Source organism: Pteronotus mesoamericanus, unplaced genomic scaffold (genome assembly GCF_021234165.1).
Source record: "Pteronotus mesoamericanus isolate MK-2021 breed Mesoamerican mustached bat unplaced genomic scaffold, CSHL_Meso_final scaffold_83, whole genome shotgun sequence".
Classification (NCBI taxonomy): domain Eukaryota; kingdom Metazoa; phylum Chordata; class Mammalia; order Chiroptera; family Mormoopidae; genus Pteronotus; species Pteronotus mesoamericanus.
This window is the reverse complement of record NW_026555328.1, coordinates 2,041,061-2,057,853: the sequence shown is the minus strand read 5'-3', so window position 1 is coordinate 2,057,853 and position 16,793 is coordinate 2,041,061. Positions and strand designations below refer to the sequence as shown.

The following is a 16,793-nucleotide window of genomic DNA, read 5'->3' as shown; positions in this document are numbered from 1 at the left end:
ATTCTTGTTTTCTCTTAATCTAGGTAAGGCATATCCAAAATAAATATGTAAAGAAGAAAAATAAAAGTTGTCTTTATGGAAGCAACTGGTCTTCCTTGGTTGTCCTGAGTTGCAGCTGTCCTAGGATGAAACAGTTGAAGCTGCTCAATAAGAAAACCAAGTGCCCTCAGAGCAGGTTTTACATGGCAGATACTGTTCGTTCTTGTTGAGAATCAGTTCATAACTTTTGACTCTGTTTAGTTCTTGATTTCCAATGCTGAGATGCTGTATGATCCTCTGATCAGTTGGCAAAGGACTAACTTAAAGAAAAAAAATAGAACACTCCTACCTTGTTAAAAAGCCTGCTGCGACATCGACCCAGGCCTCAGTTCTTTCTCCCTTACATCCCTCCTTTATTACTTACTTGTGCAGATTTGCCCCTGGGAAGGCATGTATTTAAATTTAGAGGCAATGTTTGATATGAAATAATTCAAGCCAATTTGTTCATTTGAAGGTGAAACTTGGAACTCCTGCCCAATTAGCACCATCCTCTAACCTAGGGAATTAAAATACACTAGAATAGCAACTTTCCAAGTGGTTTTAAACTCTTGCCCTCATTTCAAAACCAGCTCATTCTCTTATTTTGTTGAAAAGCATAGTGTCACATGAGACTGCCTTAGAAATGTTACAAAGTTGGGGTTGGGTGTTTTCTGTTCTTTGGAAAAGAAAGGCCTAAACAGGACCTTCCTCATCCTCTAAGCTCCAAGGAAGGCATGATGATTGAGATTAGAGATGCTTCCTGAGCTGTTTCTTAATCAAGTGTAAATTAAAATAACTTCAAGTACATAGTAAAAGGATGGGAGTAAAAAGCTCTATTTTTTAAAGGAGGTTTTTCACATAAACTTAGTTTCTTGAACAAAATGTGATCTAGACAATAAAATTGGGAAGACAATAGGAGAAACAGCTGTAGAAGCAAAGGCCTGTATTTAAATTCTGAGCCTCATTATTGGGTGTTGTGCACATTATTTAATTTCTTTAAGCCTCAACTTCTTTTCTATGTAAGGCATGAGAAATAATATTTATCTCATACAATTATTCCCAAGATCAAATAAAGGCTTTAAAGCCTTGAGCAGTGAGTGTCTGGCCCAGGGTAGGTGCTTAATAAGTGGCAGCTTTATCAATAATAATAATAATAATAATGCCAGGCCAAAAAAAGAAAAGACATGGGGAGCACAGGGGCAGGCAATGATAAAATGAACTGATTATATGTGTATATAAAGTAGATTACATTAGGCAGGGGTATCATGAGGATTAGTGTGATAGTGACCTTGTTGCTAGGTGCACAAGCAAAACAATGACATAAAAACAAGTATGCAAGGCAGTCAGTGGAGAAGAGAGAGACGGAGGCAGATGCTGCAGGGATAAAAACAGGAAGAAAAAAAATTGAGTAAAAGGGGCCTTTGATTCCACAGGCACAAAAATCCACAGCCAGGAATTTGCTGCAACCTCTGAGTCAGGCGGGGTGTGGGGGTGGGGTACACTATTCCATTAGTAGAGAATTCCCAGTGGATTTATTCTGAGAGTCACATTTCTTACTAGGACCAGTGTAGACAGAAACAAACTCAGCTCACTTATTTCCTGGGACAGTTGAGTTAGGGGATGGCCTTTGCAGAGCTTTCACCGTTGACCCCTCACCGCCGGGACCTCTGTAGCCATTCTATCTGGCTAGCAAGGAAGATTCGCTCAGACCTGACTGCTCTTATGGAATCTTATGTAAGTTGCCTATTTTGCTGATGTCTATTTTCATCTCTTATGATCCAACCCCTTACCATCTTGCTCCAGCCCCATTATTAATTATGAAAGCCCTAATCATTCAGTTATGTATTAGACATGTTATTTGACATGGCCCCTTCCCTTCGGGAAACTCATGAGCTTGTTTTCTCTAGGTTTTTTAGATGTGTTCCTTGAGTAAGAAAATACACATGGGGTGCTAGGTAGGGTTGGCTATTTGTCTTGGAGGCTGTTTCTAATTTGATCGCCTGCAATCTGAATTCTACCAGAACAGATTAATCGTGAGCCCTCTAGGTTTGGGTTCTTTATATTATATACATTGTTCTGAATTTTTTTAAATTGTGTAAATGGAAGGCAGAGTAAGGCTTATAGGGTTAGGAAGGAGCAGTGTAAACACAACCAATTTCTCCTATACGGTATTAGCCACCTACTTTTTAATTAAATACATTAAAACTGTTTCTTGATCTAAATAGGTCACTTCTAGTATCGAAAGGATACCCTAGAAGATTCACTGGGGAGTTGGGGAAGTTAACCATTATTTCCAGATTGGTTTTCTCATAGTGAAAGATTCTCATCAGTCTCCGTAAGACCTGCTGTGGAAACACTCCAGACCCTGTGGAGAGTATTTTTGCATGGCCCCAACCATCAGAAATCAGAATCTGAAATACCAGTTTTTTAAAACTACGTTCCACTGAATTCTGTAAAGTAGCGGTCCCCAAACTTTTTGGCACGGAGGACTGGTTTTGTGGAAGACAGTCCCCCTCCCCAACACCCGCCCCACTGGCTGGGCGTGGGGAGGTGGGAAGGGGATGGAGCTCAGGTGGTAATGTGAGTGATGGGGAGCAGGATGAAGCCTCGCTCCCGCCCTCTGCTCACCTGCTGTGCAGCCTGGTTCCTAACAGGCCACAAACCTGTTCCAAGGTTAGGGACCCCTCCTCTAAAGGATTGTCCTCACCACTAAGAATGGGCAATAGAGGTGAGGATGATTAGAAAAGTTCCACAGTGGCTGCATTCTAGGGCTTCTAGGTGTGGCCAGGGTCTTCAAGTATGTTTAAAATACTTAAAACTTCAGTATGATTAAAATACTTTAGGAGGGAGTTTGAAGTGGGAAGAAGTTATCCCAGACCAGGGGTTTTCAATCTTTAGAACCTAATGAAAGCTACAGATCCTCCCAAGAAAGATGACCAGCAGTCAAAGCCATGCGTATAACTTCAAGGACAGGAGGGTCTTTCTAAAGTCCAATCATACACCCCAAATCAAGAGTTTCTGTTCTAGACTTTATTTCCTTTATAATTTGGGTCCATGACCAGGGAGGTGAATAAGATTTTAAATGAGATTGAGGGGTTATTTAGAGTGTTGGGGTTGATGGCAGAAGATGTGACGCTTTTCTGTGTTCTTGGCCAGGTGAAGCATCAAGGCCTGAACGGGAACATGAGCCTGGACTCCATGAGCGGTGTGCCAGTGGCAAGCACCGATCGGTGGAGCGAGCTGACTGAGGCCGAGCGGCTCCAGGAGAACCTCCAAGCTTACCGTACCTTCCATGCAATGTTGACCAGGCTTTTAGAAGACCAGCGGGTGCATTTTACTCCAGCTGAAGGTGACTTCCATCAAGCAATACATACGCTTCTACTCCAAGTGGCTGCCTTTGCTTACCAGCTGGAGGAATTAATGGCACTCCTGGAACACAAGATCCCCCCCAATGAGTCTGATGGGATGCCCATTATTGTTGGAGATGGTGGTCTCTTTGAAAAGAAGCTGTGGGGCCTAAAGGTGCTGCAAGAGCTTTCAAAGTGGACAGTGAGGTCCATCCATGATCTTCGAGTCATTTCTTCTCGTCAGACTGGGATCTCAGCACATGGAAGCAACTATATTGCTAACGACAAGAAACTGTAGCAGTTACCCATCTCTTCTAATGAAATATATGTAGTTCTCTGAGGCCTCACTTTTCCATTCTTAAGTTTTTGAAAATCTTGAAGACCACAGGCATTTTCATCAAGTAGGGTTGGAGACATGGACCAATGGGCATACAGGGTTAGTTGGTGGGAAGGTGGGGGAGGGGTGGTTGGGGCCCTAAGGGAGTGCTGGCAGGGGCAACATTGTTCCACCGCAATGCTCTAACATTTTCTTCATACAAAGTAACCTCTACAGACATTTAACAGCCGCACAGGATAAATACATTCTTAACTCTAGTCCTAGAAGCCTCTTCTGAAAGGACTATAACAGGGAATTAAAAATCATGGATGCTTCAATTCAAAATCTTGGATAATAAAAATAGTGACTAACATTGATTGAGTATCTACTATGTTGAAGCGGTGTGCCAGGGACTTTATGTATATTGTAATTTTCACAACCCTGTTCATGGGAGGTGATGTTATTCCCACTTGGCAGACGAGATAACAGGCTCACAGACACATAACTTGTTCAAGATGACCCACCCAAGTCTGGCCCACGAGGTTTGAACCCAGATCTTTCTCATTTTGAAGCCTGTATGCCCTTTCAGAGGCCGGCTTGCGGCTCTGTCGCTGCAGCTCTTTGCCACAGAGGGTCGGCAAACGGATCCATGTAGTTCATCACTAGCACTGAAGGAAAGCAACACCCTACAGCAGCCCCACTCATCCGCAGTTTCCCTTTCCACCATTTCAGTTGCCCGTGGCCAACCCTGGTACAAAAATATTAAATGCAAAATTCCAGAAAAAAGTGATTTCTAAGTCTTAAATTGCTCACCATTCTGAGTACGGGGGTGAGCTCTCACGCAGTCCTGCTCCATCCCGCCCAGGACGTGAATCATTCCCTTGGCCAGTGCGGCCGTGCTGCGCACACTGCCCAGCCATTAGTCGCTCAGCTTCTCAACTGTCCGTATGGCGTTTATCAGAGCATATTGTCATGATTGTTTTATTCTTAGTTATTGTTAATCTCTTCCTGCTAAGAAAAAACAGCGTTCTGTACTGTCTGCAGCTTCAGGCAAACTCGTGGGGGGTCTTGGACTGTATCCCCAATGGATAAAGGGGGACTACTGTACATGTCCTGAAGGGGCACAATTTAATGTCAAATGCAGTTACTTGTTTGTACTTGGCAAAGAAGAGAGCTGTGGCGATCTTAAGATTCTGCTTGTGGAAAAAGATAAGGCCCGCCAAACTTCTAAATTTAGGAAGCTGGGAGTGTGTGGTAATACGTTGCGCTTCAAAGTGTCCACCGAAGTTCCCGAGTTTGGGGTTGGACATGGCTCATACCAGGTTACCGTGCATTTATTGTAATCAGCAATGCTGTGATACGTCACTGTAACCCAAGCGTTCATGAGCAATGGATGGAGTACTGCTCAGGTTAAAACATCACAGAACTCCCTCACCATACATTCTCTGGATTTAATCATGAGGAGAGGGTGAGGCCCGCTCTGTTCCCGGTGGGAAAGCCACCGATACTAAAACAACATACGGCAAAGCCTTCATGCTTCACAGCAAAGGGGCAGCGCTCTGTGCTCAGTGTCCTCGAAAAACAGTATGAAAAGTGCCAGCCCATAAATGAGAGCATTAACGGAAACGTTCACTTGCAGCTATGGACGAGTGCCAATGTGAATCCAAAAGTTCTCAGGTGTGTCATTTCATACCACCAGCTAATTAAGACTCAAGACCTTGGATTGGGGGCCCAAATCAATTTTGTTTACTTACTTAAGGCTTTTGTATTCCTAAATGAGCCACGAGTCACCGCTCATATTTCCAGTCTGGCTCAGATTGCATGAGACGGGATGGGTGGCTTAGCTCGTGTCCTTTCCCACTCAGGTTCATGTCTGCAACGCCATAAAGTCAATATTATGAGAAGACTTGGTAGAAACTAGGACAATACAGAAGAAGTAAGGCCCTGCTCTCTAGTGTGGAAACAAGGTCGTATGCATATAAGAGATCAATACTAGGTTGGAATTATAAGGCACAGGTTTAAATGTTACAGATTTGGAGGAGTGCTACGAGGACCAGGAAGCACCTCTTTCTGGAGGAGGGAGGAGTTGTGTCTCAGTGGCTGGATGAGCACCAAATCAATAGAAATCATGAGGGAGACGGGAAAGAGTTGCCTGGTCAGAGGACAGGCAATAGTATCCCCAGAAAGCCAGCTTCCCCTAAGGTTTGGATTTAATTCATTTGTAATTTTGGTGTAGGTGCGTAGTTACCCAGTGAGGGCATAGAGGTTCATTTAATTCAAGCTTTTCTTTATTTAAATTGTTTTGTCTGCTTAAGAGCAGGATTGTTAGTTAATAAAGTTCTGCTTATTAATAGGATGTTCTTTGTAGTATTTTAAGCTCTTTTTGTTTAATGGAGAAAGATGACGAAAATTTCTTAATAGGGAATAAATAACTGATTACAAACGTTAAATCTCAAAAGCCGTGACCCTTCTCCCAGGGTTTTGTTTCTCTATTCAGATGTTGCAGCAACAGATGCTTGCAGAAGTTTCAGAGGTCAATGGAGCGTGGCGTAAGCTCTGCATAGTTGCATGTGAAGGGATGTTTATGCACACGAGGCACATTTAGGGTGGCAGAGGGTCCAGAAAAGGGGTCAGTACTGACCACTGACTGGGAGGAAATAAGGTAGGTTAGTGCACTCCCAGCACTGTGCTGAGCTGTGTGCATCAGTTTCTTCAAGAAACTTGCAATATGCCTCCAAAGAAGTGTGGTGGACTCTTCAGAAAAAGATAAAGGAAGGGGGAAATGAGCACTGAGCTATAATAATAAAGACATAAACATGTATGGATCTGTATGTGTAGACATTGCATCATGCTTGTCTAAAATGGATGAAGCAGAATGAATAAGAGAGTGACATTAGGCCAGTGCTGTAGGTACATATAAATACTGGGAGTATATATAGTTACATATTTTTAATCAACCACAATACAAAAGAGATTTTTGATCTTTAGATTTTAGTTCTTTTGTTTCTTAGATCTGTATATGGGTAAGATCTCTGGAGAATCATTTTCATATACACATAAACTACATATAAATATGTACATATAACTACATTATATATATATGTGTGTGTGTGTGTATAATAAAGGCATAAATTTAGTTCTTTTCCCCTCATTCTTATCTTGTAAAGAGGATTCTTTCTATCCCATTGTCTCCAGAAATGCTCTCTGTGGGGAAAGAGAGTCTGTTTTCCTGAATCTCAAGGAATTGAATGTGTGAGAGTTGATAAATTCTTCCTGCATTGATTTAAGAGAGTGATTTGGAAAAGATTTGCAAAGTAGCACAAATTCGAAGGCCCAGCATGGGATAAAATTAGCCTTAAGATAGTCAGGTTTGACGGAAGTGAGAGTTTTAATAAAAATGGAAATGTTAAGTCATAGCCCTGCTATTGCTGTTACTTCAGGCTGCTGTGGATTAAAGCCCAACGGATGACTCATTGTGGTGACCGCTGGTCAAACCAGGAGAGGATAAGTGAATATTTCAGGGAGACATATCTGAAAAGTTTAGAATGATTTTTGTGAACCCTCACCTCATGAAGTAGCCGAGCAGTTCGAGGTGGGGGGGTGCGGGGGGAGTGGTGAGGAGCTTCCATCGCAATAAGAAAGGGATTGGGGAAGAGAAAAAGGAGAGAAAAACAGAATTTGGATACCATTTCAATCGATTTATGGTGTGCGTGCATGCATGTATGTTGCCAGCCGTGTTTAGGCCAGGACATTGAAAAGAATGGTTTGGCTCCCTGTCTCATCCCACCTCAGCTTGAAGTCACAGACCCAAGGATGAGCCCTTTGAATGTTGATATGTTCAAAAAATGAGAGTGACAAAAGTTTCCTTCTATAGAGCTCTCAGGCAGCAATTTTCAACCAGTGTGCCAAAGAACTTTTAAAACATGGCACACCTAACTATTTAGTCGGGGGCACTGATCTCTTTTCCCTTAGATTGTCAAATTTAAAAAACAAAACAAAACAGCCAACACAACAAAAGCCATCAGTGTGAATGAATCAAAATTACACCTACTTTTTTTTTTGTTAGATCGGCAAAAAGTATATATTGGGGTGCGCCGCAGAAAGTAGTTTACGTGTGCCATGAGATGAAAAAGCTTGAAAATCACTGCTCTAAGGTCTACAGATAAAAGCAGAATAAAACCAAGATGACTCCCTCTAAAAACAATGCTCCTCTTCAGGAAGTAGCAACTTGGGATAAAACCCAGCATGCCACAGGTGTTCAGGGGAGAAGGTGATGGCGTGATTCCCTTGGCCTTCCAATGGCTGCATGTATGAATATATATACACACGCACATACACACACACACACACATATACATGAAAGTTAGTCTTCTGATGAGATGTGTGTAGGGCACAAGATAAAATCCACATGCATGTGATTCTTACATTACTTGGCTCGATCTGTCTTGGGCAGATAGAAAATAAAAGATGTAAGAATGGCTCCCAATAAAGATCTCGCCTCAGCAAGACCATGAGTTACTTCTTTTATTTTTGTACTTTTGGATGAACAAGGGGAATCTCAAGTGATTTCAACACTGGATGAAATGTAACCCATCCAGGCCAGGCTCAGTCAGGTGTGCTGGGTGCATCGCCACCGTGCCAGGTCCCGGGGGAAGTCTCCCCAGGCCAGTCAGCCTGGGGATGGGAGGTTGCCTGCTCCTACATGCCCATCAGCCCGGCTTGCTGCTGGGGAAGATTGCCTCTTACACGCTTTAATTTCAAGTATTTAATTTGACCCCCTGTGTAGCCATTGAAAGACAGAACACTGACTGGCTCATTTCTGGTCCGTTTGAGGATAGAAGCTACGTTGTGGAAAATCACATAGCGGAAGATATGAAAAATTGCTGAGTCTCTATTTCTATCCACATGTTTAAGGTAGTATGAAACGGAATACTGTGTTCACTTAGGTCAGGCATCTCTATACTATTTTATGTCATTTAATCCTCTGAGATATGATCTCTCTTTCACAAATGAGGGGAATGAGAATGCGCATTAGCTAGTCCAAGTCCCCCATCTAGTACTATATGACAGGACTGGAGTTTTCCATTCCGCCCCACTACATGAGACACCAAATAATTGAGATCATCCAATGAAATTCATTTGCGGGGGGCGGGGGTGGGGTTGTGATAAGGTCAGTACAGACTTGTATCAAATATTCTTCTGTGGCAAACCCTATTACGTTTCCAAACTTTGGGACAAATCGCTTTTTCTGAGGAGTTGTGTAATACCTCAGAGAAATGCCAGTTGCTTCCCAGGATCCATCTGGTCACAGCCTGAACTTCGCCCTTCTGCGCCTGTGGGTCTCTGGCCACTAGCAGCTGACCCAGTCTCACACACAACCTCGAGGAATCATCCACCTCTCTGGAGAGTAGAGACTCAGGCTGTTCACTGCACCCAGAAGACGGCTCTCACAGTAGGCAGGTCAGACAAGGTCTAGAGAAGCCTGCCAGGCTCTCTGGAGAGCCGAGGAATCCTGCAAACCACTGCACATGCCAGGATGCATTAAAGCCTGCATTTGTGCATAGCCGTCTTGCCATAGAGTGGCACCCTCCTATTAGTAGGGGAAGGATCTCGAGCTTCATTTATTTCAATCCTATAATTAAACACCACACAAAATAACAAAACAAAACAAAACAAAACAAACAAACAAAAAACCCATAGCACAAGAGAGCCAGAAAGCTTCAGTAATCTGCCCCAATGTCCCAGCTAGAAAACAGAAGAATGAGAAACAGCAACTTGGTCTGGGGCATTTCCTCCCCACGGCACCTCCCTGCATCTCCATTAGAGGAGCTTCACCTTGGGAAAACACCGAGTAGCTCTGTTGACATTCTTTTCACTCTTCATCCAGTGCTCTCTGGCACCCTTACCTCCATTCAGCCTGGGAGCTCTGGGAAGAGCATCTTATATAACCCAAACTTCACTTTACTCAAGATGCTAAAATTATTAACATTACGAAGGTTGAGGCATTCTTGTTCTGGCTAGCCTGGGAACTTAAACTTTTTGAACTTCTCAGTCCTGTACAATCCTGGGGCTAAGAATGCAGGACTGATTCTTCTCAAGAAGGCACTTTATACTCTTAAGAACCCTTAACTCTTCTGTCTTCTTCAGACAACTTCTGGGTTCTTGCCTAGCTGGGTTCCAAGTTTACAAACCGTAAGACCCCTGGATAAATCTTTATCGCTTATTTCTAGCCAAAGCCACCAAACTCTCTCCAAGTGCTTTTGACACATTCGGTGTCAGCGTTGTGGCATCCGAAGAACGCTGCCCTTTTTCTCGGGTGCCACCACTGGATTCCAGCCAGGTAACTGCTTGACTGCTCCAGGATTCCAGGGGTGAGTTCTAGTGGTTCCAAGCCTGCCTCCTTCGGTTGAGGTTCAGAGCTTTAATTCTCGGGTCCTCTGACACCTGTTTTTGTAACAGGGTGCCCTCTTTCTAAGTCTGTTTGTGGCGGAACAACCCCATTCTACAATGCCAGATGGATCTTTAGGCTACCCTCTGCTAGGTAATTGTCTTGATGGACTTCTGTTAAGAAGGGCAATTTGGAATTACAGTGGCCACTCTGAGTATCTTTTGAGATTCCGAAATTAATGTATTTACATGCAGCATTGAAAAATGCTTCTCGTTTAAGGACATCTGAAAAAGTCAATGGCTCGAAGATAGCCTCCCTTCAAGAAACAAATCTGAAACTAAGTAAAGCAAGTTCTGAATTAAACAAAAAAGAAATCTGAACTCACTTCCTATTCTGAAACTTCCTCAGCCAATTAATAAGAAAGAGATTTCATAGGGGAGGACACAGTCATAAATCCTATAAACCTGTTTTCCAGGTCCACGCCAACCCTCTTCCCCAAACTGATGAGCTTGCAGATAAACAAACTCCCTGGGGCTTTTGATCGACGCTTCTTTTGTCTTTTTTGCCCAGCTATGACACCTTTCAGGAGAATTTATCTTTAACGTGGGATCTTCACCCTCCAAAAGTCCCCATGAGCTCTTCCCTCAGGAACTCTAACCAGTTATATGTACGAACACTTTGGTTCCTCCTCTTCTGCCTTTTGAGCAAATAGACAAGCTTGGCCAAAATAATTTAAAATTCTAACGGCCATTTAGGAAAAACTTTGTTACGTCCACCTCCAGGGCCATCCCTTAGAGAGGGAGTTCTAATCCATGGGGATGATGGAAAGCCTCTTGATTTGCACAAGCTTCTAAAAGACAAAATAACTTTTAAAAACAGTTCTAAAAGAATCCTAAAAGAAACTTTCATCATCTGAACAGGGAATTAAAAGCAAGAATCTCCTGTAATAGGCTAACATATATATATATTTATATAGTACCTAAAACAAAAGACTGTAAGACCAATTGGTTATTTATCCTTTCTCTCCCAGGGATAGCTTTTGCCTGTGCCCTAGGGCTTAGCGTGACTTTTTGCCTGCTTGGTGTTATTGAACAGAAAGGGTTCACCCACCCAGCGCTAGCAGAGCCAAACAAGAGACACCGAGAATTGCCTTGGAGAAATATTGGCTATCTGTTGATGAATGACATCATTCAGGAGGATGGGAAGCTAATGCTCAAAGCCTAAACTCCCCGAAAGAATGTAGGTTATAGGCTACATAGGGCAAAATCACAAGACATCGTGGGTTAAGGGGCTTGGAGTTGTTGGGAGCTGTTTCGTTGGAGGTGAGGTAAAGGCAGTGAATCATTTCTTCAGATCTTGAGGGCAGTTCTGAGATCTGTTCCAGTGTCCCTCCACTGGGAAGTAGACAGAGGGTCATTCCACCTTAGAGCTCAGGAAATGAGGCATAACTTAGGTCACATGTTATCGCCAGCCTGCCGGAAGTCCTGACCATGGGACCATCCCTCAGGCACAGGCCACTGTCTTTTGCTGCCTCAGGGGTTGCTGATTGTAGGGGGGAAAGGCCTGGTCTCGGAGGGGTATAGAAAGAGAGTGAAAGAGATGGTTTCTAGAGCTAGAATTTATTTTTAAAAATATTTTATTTATATTTTAGAGAGGTGAAGGGAGGAAGAGATGGAGAGAAACATCAATGTGTGGCTGCCTCTCACACATCCTCAACTGAGGACCTGGCCTGCAACCCAGGCATGTGCCCTGACTGGGAATTGAACCAGCCACCCTTTGGTTTGCAGGCCGGCACCCAATCCACTGAGCCACACCAGCCAGGTCATAGAGCTAGAATTTAAATGTAATCAAAGTCATGAGGACCCTTCGTTTCACTGGGATGGGCAGGCCATCAGCTCTTTCTTTCTGCTGTCAGAGGAAACGACTCTGGAAAATAACGACCTAGGCACTCTCTTGAGTCCATAGAATTACTTAACCCTGCCTGAAATATTTACTGCTTATCCCAGCTAAAACCTGACAAGATATTGGAAAGGACTTGATAACTTTTTGATCAGAAATCTGATAAAACTAGAAGCTAAAAATTCAAAGCCTGATAGAAATGTTTTAAAGCCTCCTCAAAATTAAAATAAAACCATGTATCCAAAGGGAAAGAAGCAAATTAAGACGTGGTCGGATGGGTAGATCAACTGAGGATGTCCCTTACCTCACAACCCAGTTCTCTGGGGAACTGGAACAGTTGCCTTTGTCTTACAAATGTTTGCACAACCAGAAATGCAGCTCTAGAAGCTTTTCAAAGCCCACCTCTCTTTCCCTTCCTCAATTCCTTAGACTGAAGGAAAAACACAAAGTTTATTTTTGCTTGTTTGTTTTGTGGTTTTAGCACAAACTGCTGTTCTGGCTCCAAGGCTCCGTACCAACGTCAAACACAAATCTTAATTATCTTTCCCACAAGTGTTAATTTAAAAATGCCTTAGACAGCTGAGTGAATAAAACTTAATTCATCCCGATTGTTATAGGTTAGTGGGTTTGGGCCTTACTGTATCTGTCTCACAGCTGAAATGTTAATCAAACCACTCGTTCTCTGTTTGCAGCTGTCTGTAGGTTCATGCGTGTGGTGTAGAATTTTCTAAATCAGGAAGGGATTGCTAATTTATAAAAGAGGTCCATTTAATTGGACTAAAGGAATTAAATACTTATATAAAAAATTCTCAAAAATATAATAGAAACTAACCCAAGATGCGTTTCAGAATTACAGTCTTGCCAGTGGAAATCGTGTTTCTTCCACCGGATCTCAAACCATTCAAGGGACCCACGTATGGGAGATTGTGCCGCGGCCAGATTTATCTTGAGTCGAAATGGAAAGCTGCCCCCAGGCTCCCAATGTCCCGTCTCCATCTGAGGCCTTCCCTAATGCTTCACCCTAAACATTAAGATGCAGAGATGGCAAGTCCCTCCAAGGGACATGAAAGGTCCAGGGAAGGCATCGCCACCCTGGCAATGAGGGACTTTAAAATGTTTTGTTTGATCTGTTTTGTGAAAAAAAAAAAAATCATGCTCAAAAGGAAAAAATTAGGAAAGAGTGAAAATAAGGAATATATAAAATGGAGTCACTTTAGCCAAGATGTTAAAATTATTAACATTATAAAGGTTGAGACATGAGAAAAGACTATTCTTGTTCTGACCTGTCTGGGAACTTAAACTTTTTTGAACTTCCTCGTCCTGTGTCAATGCCTGAATATACACCTTGGACTTACACCAAAACAAAACAAAACAATGCTGCATTGAATTCTTCCCCAAATCCTATTAAATCAAGTCCATATCCTACACAAATTCCTCCTAATGCTTCCTTATTGGGGTGCCCAAAATCTCCCTCATTGCAATGAGCCAGTAAACCCAATTTTGTTTGATTATAGGCATTGTCCTTGTGGTCTTTGGCTAAAGGGTGTCAACACTGCAAAAGAAAGCATTGGGAATTTCAAGCAGTCAAGTGACGCGATTGGGTTTACATTTTCGAAGCGACGACTCAAGCTGCTAGGCGCAGGTGGGTTTACGCGGGCAAGATCAGAAGCAAAAAATCCCAGATGATGGAAAACAGAATTAAATGTTACAGTGGGGTTGAGGGAAGAGGGAAGCTCTGAAAATCATGACAAAGGATTTGGCTTGGAGGTTGGGGAGAGGATAGCCAGTTTTAGAAAGCAGAAGAAAATAAAAGATACCCTTTCTAAATTAGGAGGATTCTGAATAACTTAGGCAAGAAAGACAAAACGAGGGACAGATATTGGGGGAGCGTAGGCGATGGCAAGTCTGGTTTTAAATATGTTGAGCTGAATGTGGAGCACAGGAAGATGGAGGAAGAAGTGGGGAGGTGAGTAGCTGGGGATTAAGTTCCATAGGAAGGTTGGGGCTCAACCGTAAGGACCTTGAACACCATTCGAAGGATTTCAAATTTCATTCTCCAGGCAGTGAGGAAACAGTCATGGTTTTAGACCAGTGACCTGCTTAAAGTCAGCATAAAAGAAACCCTGAGAAGAAGAAAAGGTAAAGAAAAATCACCAGGGGTCAGGTCTGTTCTCCTGCCTTAGTCCTAAAGGAAACTGAAAGGATCTTCTTGTCCAAATCCAAGTGCAGAGCTCCCTCTTTTCTAACGGTCACCAGAGCTAAAGTAGACCTTAGAAGGTATATCAGGAAACCACGCCCACGCCACCTCTCATCTTGGGCAAACTTGCATCTCCCCAAGAGGCTTTCATTTTATGGTTTTCTATATCCCCACCTCCCTCTCCACATGAGTAACTCCTGTTCTGCTTCAAGATTCAGATCATACATTACTTTTTTTGTGAACACATTCCTGATCAATACACCTATATCACTGCCCTCTCCTCTTGGCTGTGATTTGTCCCTCATGTTGGGTTGGCCAAAAAGTTTGTTTGGTTTTTTCTGTAAGATGGCTCTAGTAGCACTTAGTTGTCTTTACCTTCATTCGAAACAATTTTGTTAGAGTGTATTGTGACACAGTTGTCATATGAGCTTACGTTTTTAAAAAATGATCAATACTGTTGAATTTTTGTGTAGCCATTTTGATATTGAAGAGAAGAAACTATGCAACATTTTGGCATATTTTGCTTTATTATTTCAAGAAAAGTAAAAATACAACTGAAATGCAAAAGAAAAAAAGATTTGTGCAGTGTATCAAGAAAGTATTGTGACTGAGTGAACATGTCAAAAGTTTTTTTGCTAAGTTTTGTGATGGAGGTTTCTTGCATGACTATGCTTCACGGTTGGGTAGACCAGTTGAAGTTGGTAGTGATCAAATCAAGACATTAATTGAGAACAATCAACATTATACCACCTAGGAGATAACGGACATACTCAAAATATCCAAATCAATAAAGTTATTGGTGAAAATGAAAAATGTGTCTTTTATTTACTGGACTTTTTGGTCAACCCAACACATCCTCTACTATCACTATTGTTTCTACTACTGACTATCACTACCACCGCTGCTGAGGACAATAATAACTTTGAGTTCTGACACTGAACTAGATGCTCTGCATGTAGCAGCTCACTGAATCCCCCCTCCCCCCGCCTTGCACTTGATGTTATCATTTACCCTTAACAGATGAGAGAACGGAAGCTCCAAAGGTTTAATGACTCACCAACAGCACAGAGCTCATCGCTGGCAGGACTGGTATTTAAATTGAGGTATATGAGTGTATAAGTCACACTTCTTTACATCACAATTATATGGCTTAGCACATGGCATATTAACTGCTTATGCATATCATCTCCCTCCTGCTGACATGTGGGCTTCCTGGAAGCAGGGGCTGTGTCTTCCCTGGTATGAGGTAGATGCTCCCCAAATGTAACCTGAGAGGAGGGACAGTGGGAAAGGGACTGGAAGGTGTTATGTTGTGGAAGAGTGATTACTGCTTTAGACCCATGCTTCCCAGCCTTTTTCACAGAAATGGCAACGCTTGCATAGTTCCCTGGGGTGAGCTGGAGGGGATCTGGACTGTAGGAACAAGCTGCTCTAGGCTGGAGGGAACTGGACCGTGGTTGGGATGGTGTGTCTGGTGGTCTCAGTCCTTATTTGGTTACCATGGTATTAAAAGGATGAATAAATCTTGAGTTCTGTAGGACAGTTTATGCTTAATATGAAGGGTTAACAAACTATTTCTTGAAGGGCCAGATAAGCTTGTGCGCTACAAGATCTCTGTTGCAGATCTCTGTTGCAACATGGAAGCAGTTACAGACAGTATGCAAACAAGTGAGCGTGGCTGTGTTCCAATAAAACTTTATTTACAAAAGCAGGCGTCCAACCCGCGCGCCATGTTTGTTGACCCTGTATTTATATGAATGCTGTGCTTCAGAGATTTGAGACCTTCTCTTTTTAAATGGTGAAATTGTAAGGGGTGCAAAACTTACCCATGCTCATCTGAGGTTTTCAACTGGGACTTTAACAAAAAGACAGATTAATAAGAGGAAACAGTTTTTTAAAGCACACCGCACACATCATGCAGGAGGAACCTGAACCAAATGTAAGTCTAGAGGGCAGCTTAGAATTCCAGCTTGTATAGCATGTTGCACAAAGAAGAATATATTTTTGGAGAATGGTGGGACAAAGGGAAGTTTAGGCTTCTGAGGGCCTCCAACTATTGGAAAGTAAACTGATGGAGTAAGGTTTGTTTGTGATTTTGTGTGTGATTTCTCTGGTGCATATCTGGGTTGGTAAGAGTCTGTCTTTAGTAAAAAGAGTTTATTGACTGCCTTTAGGCCAATAAGGAGGAGAATTGTGTGTGTGTGTGTGTGTTTGCTGCTTCTTAATTGCTTTTAGCTCTAAAAAATCTTTATGTCAAAGAGCATATTTTGGAATGACATAGTCTGGTTCCCTTCAAGTCTAATTTATTAACTTGTTTTTTTTATGGATTGTGCTTTTGGTGTCGTATCTAAATATATTTGCCTGACTCAAGGTCACAAAGATTTTTTCCTATATTTTATCCTTCTTTTTTTTTTTTTTAATCTTCAGCTCTTAGTAAAGGGTCAGCCTTCTTAAGAATGAATGAATGAATGATTGAAATGCCTTACTTTCCTTACCTTCTACTCTCACCGCTCCGGATTCTCCAAACTGTGAAGCTCAACAGAGACTCCTTGATTTTTGAGCTCCTGATCTTGTTGATTTGTTTGCCTACAATTTAGCTGTTCCCATCCTTTTGATGCTGCCACACAT

General features: G+C 42.4%; 1 protein-coding gene and 1 non-coding gene across 2 annotated transcripts; both read left to right on the top strand.

Annotated features, from left to right (window-relative positions):
• Positions 1 to 16: 16 nt before the first annotated feature.
• On the top strand, positions 17 to 6,348 carry CNTF (ciliary neurotrophic factor). The gene is made up of 2 exons (XM_054563656.1): positions 17 to 1,752; positions 3,175 to 6,348. The coding sequence occupies exons 1-2, from the start codon at positions 1,639 to 1,641 to the stop codon at positions 3,661 to 3,663; spliced, it is 603 nt and encodes a 200-aa protein (XP_054419631.1). The 5' UTR covers positions 17 to 1,638; the 3' UTR covers positions 3,664 to 6,348.
• Positions 6,349 to 7,858: 1,510 nt separating this feature from the next.
• Positions 7,859 to 7,995, top strand: LOC129062776 (small nucleolar RNA SNORA67). The gene has a single exon (XR_008528304.1). It is a non-coding gene; the product is annotated as a small nucleolar RNA SNORA67 (small nucleolar RNA).
• Positions 7,996 to 16,793: the final 8,798 nt, after the last annotated feature.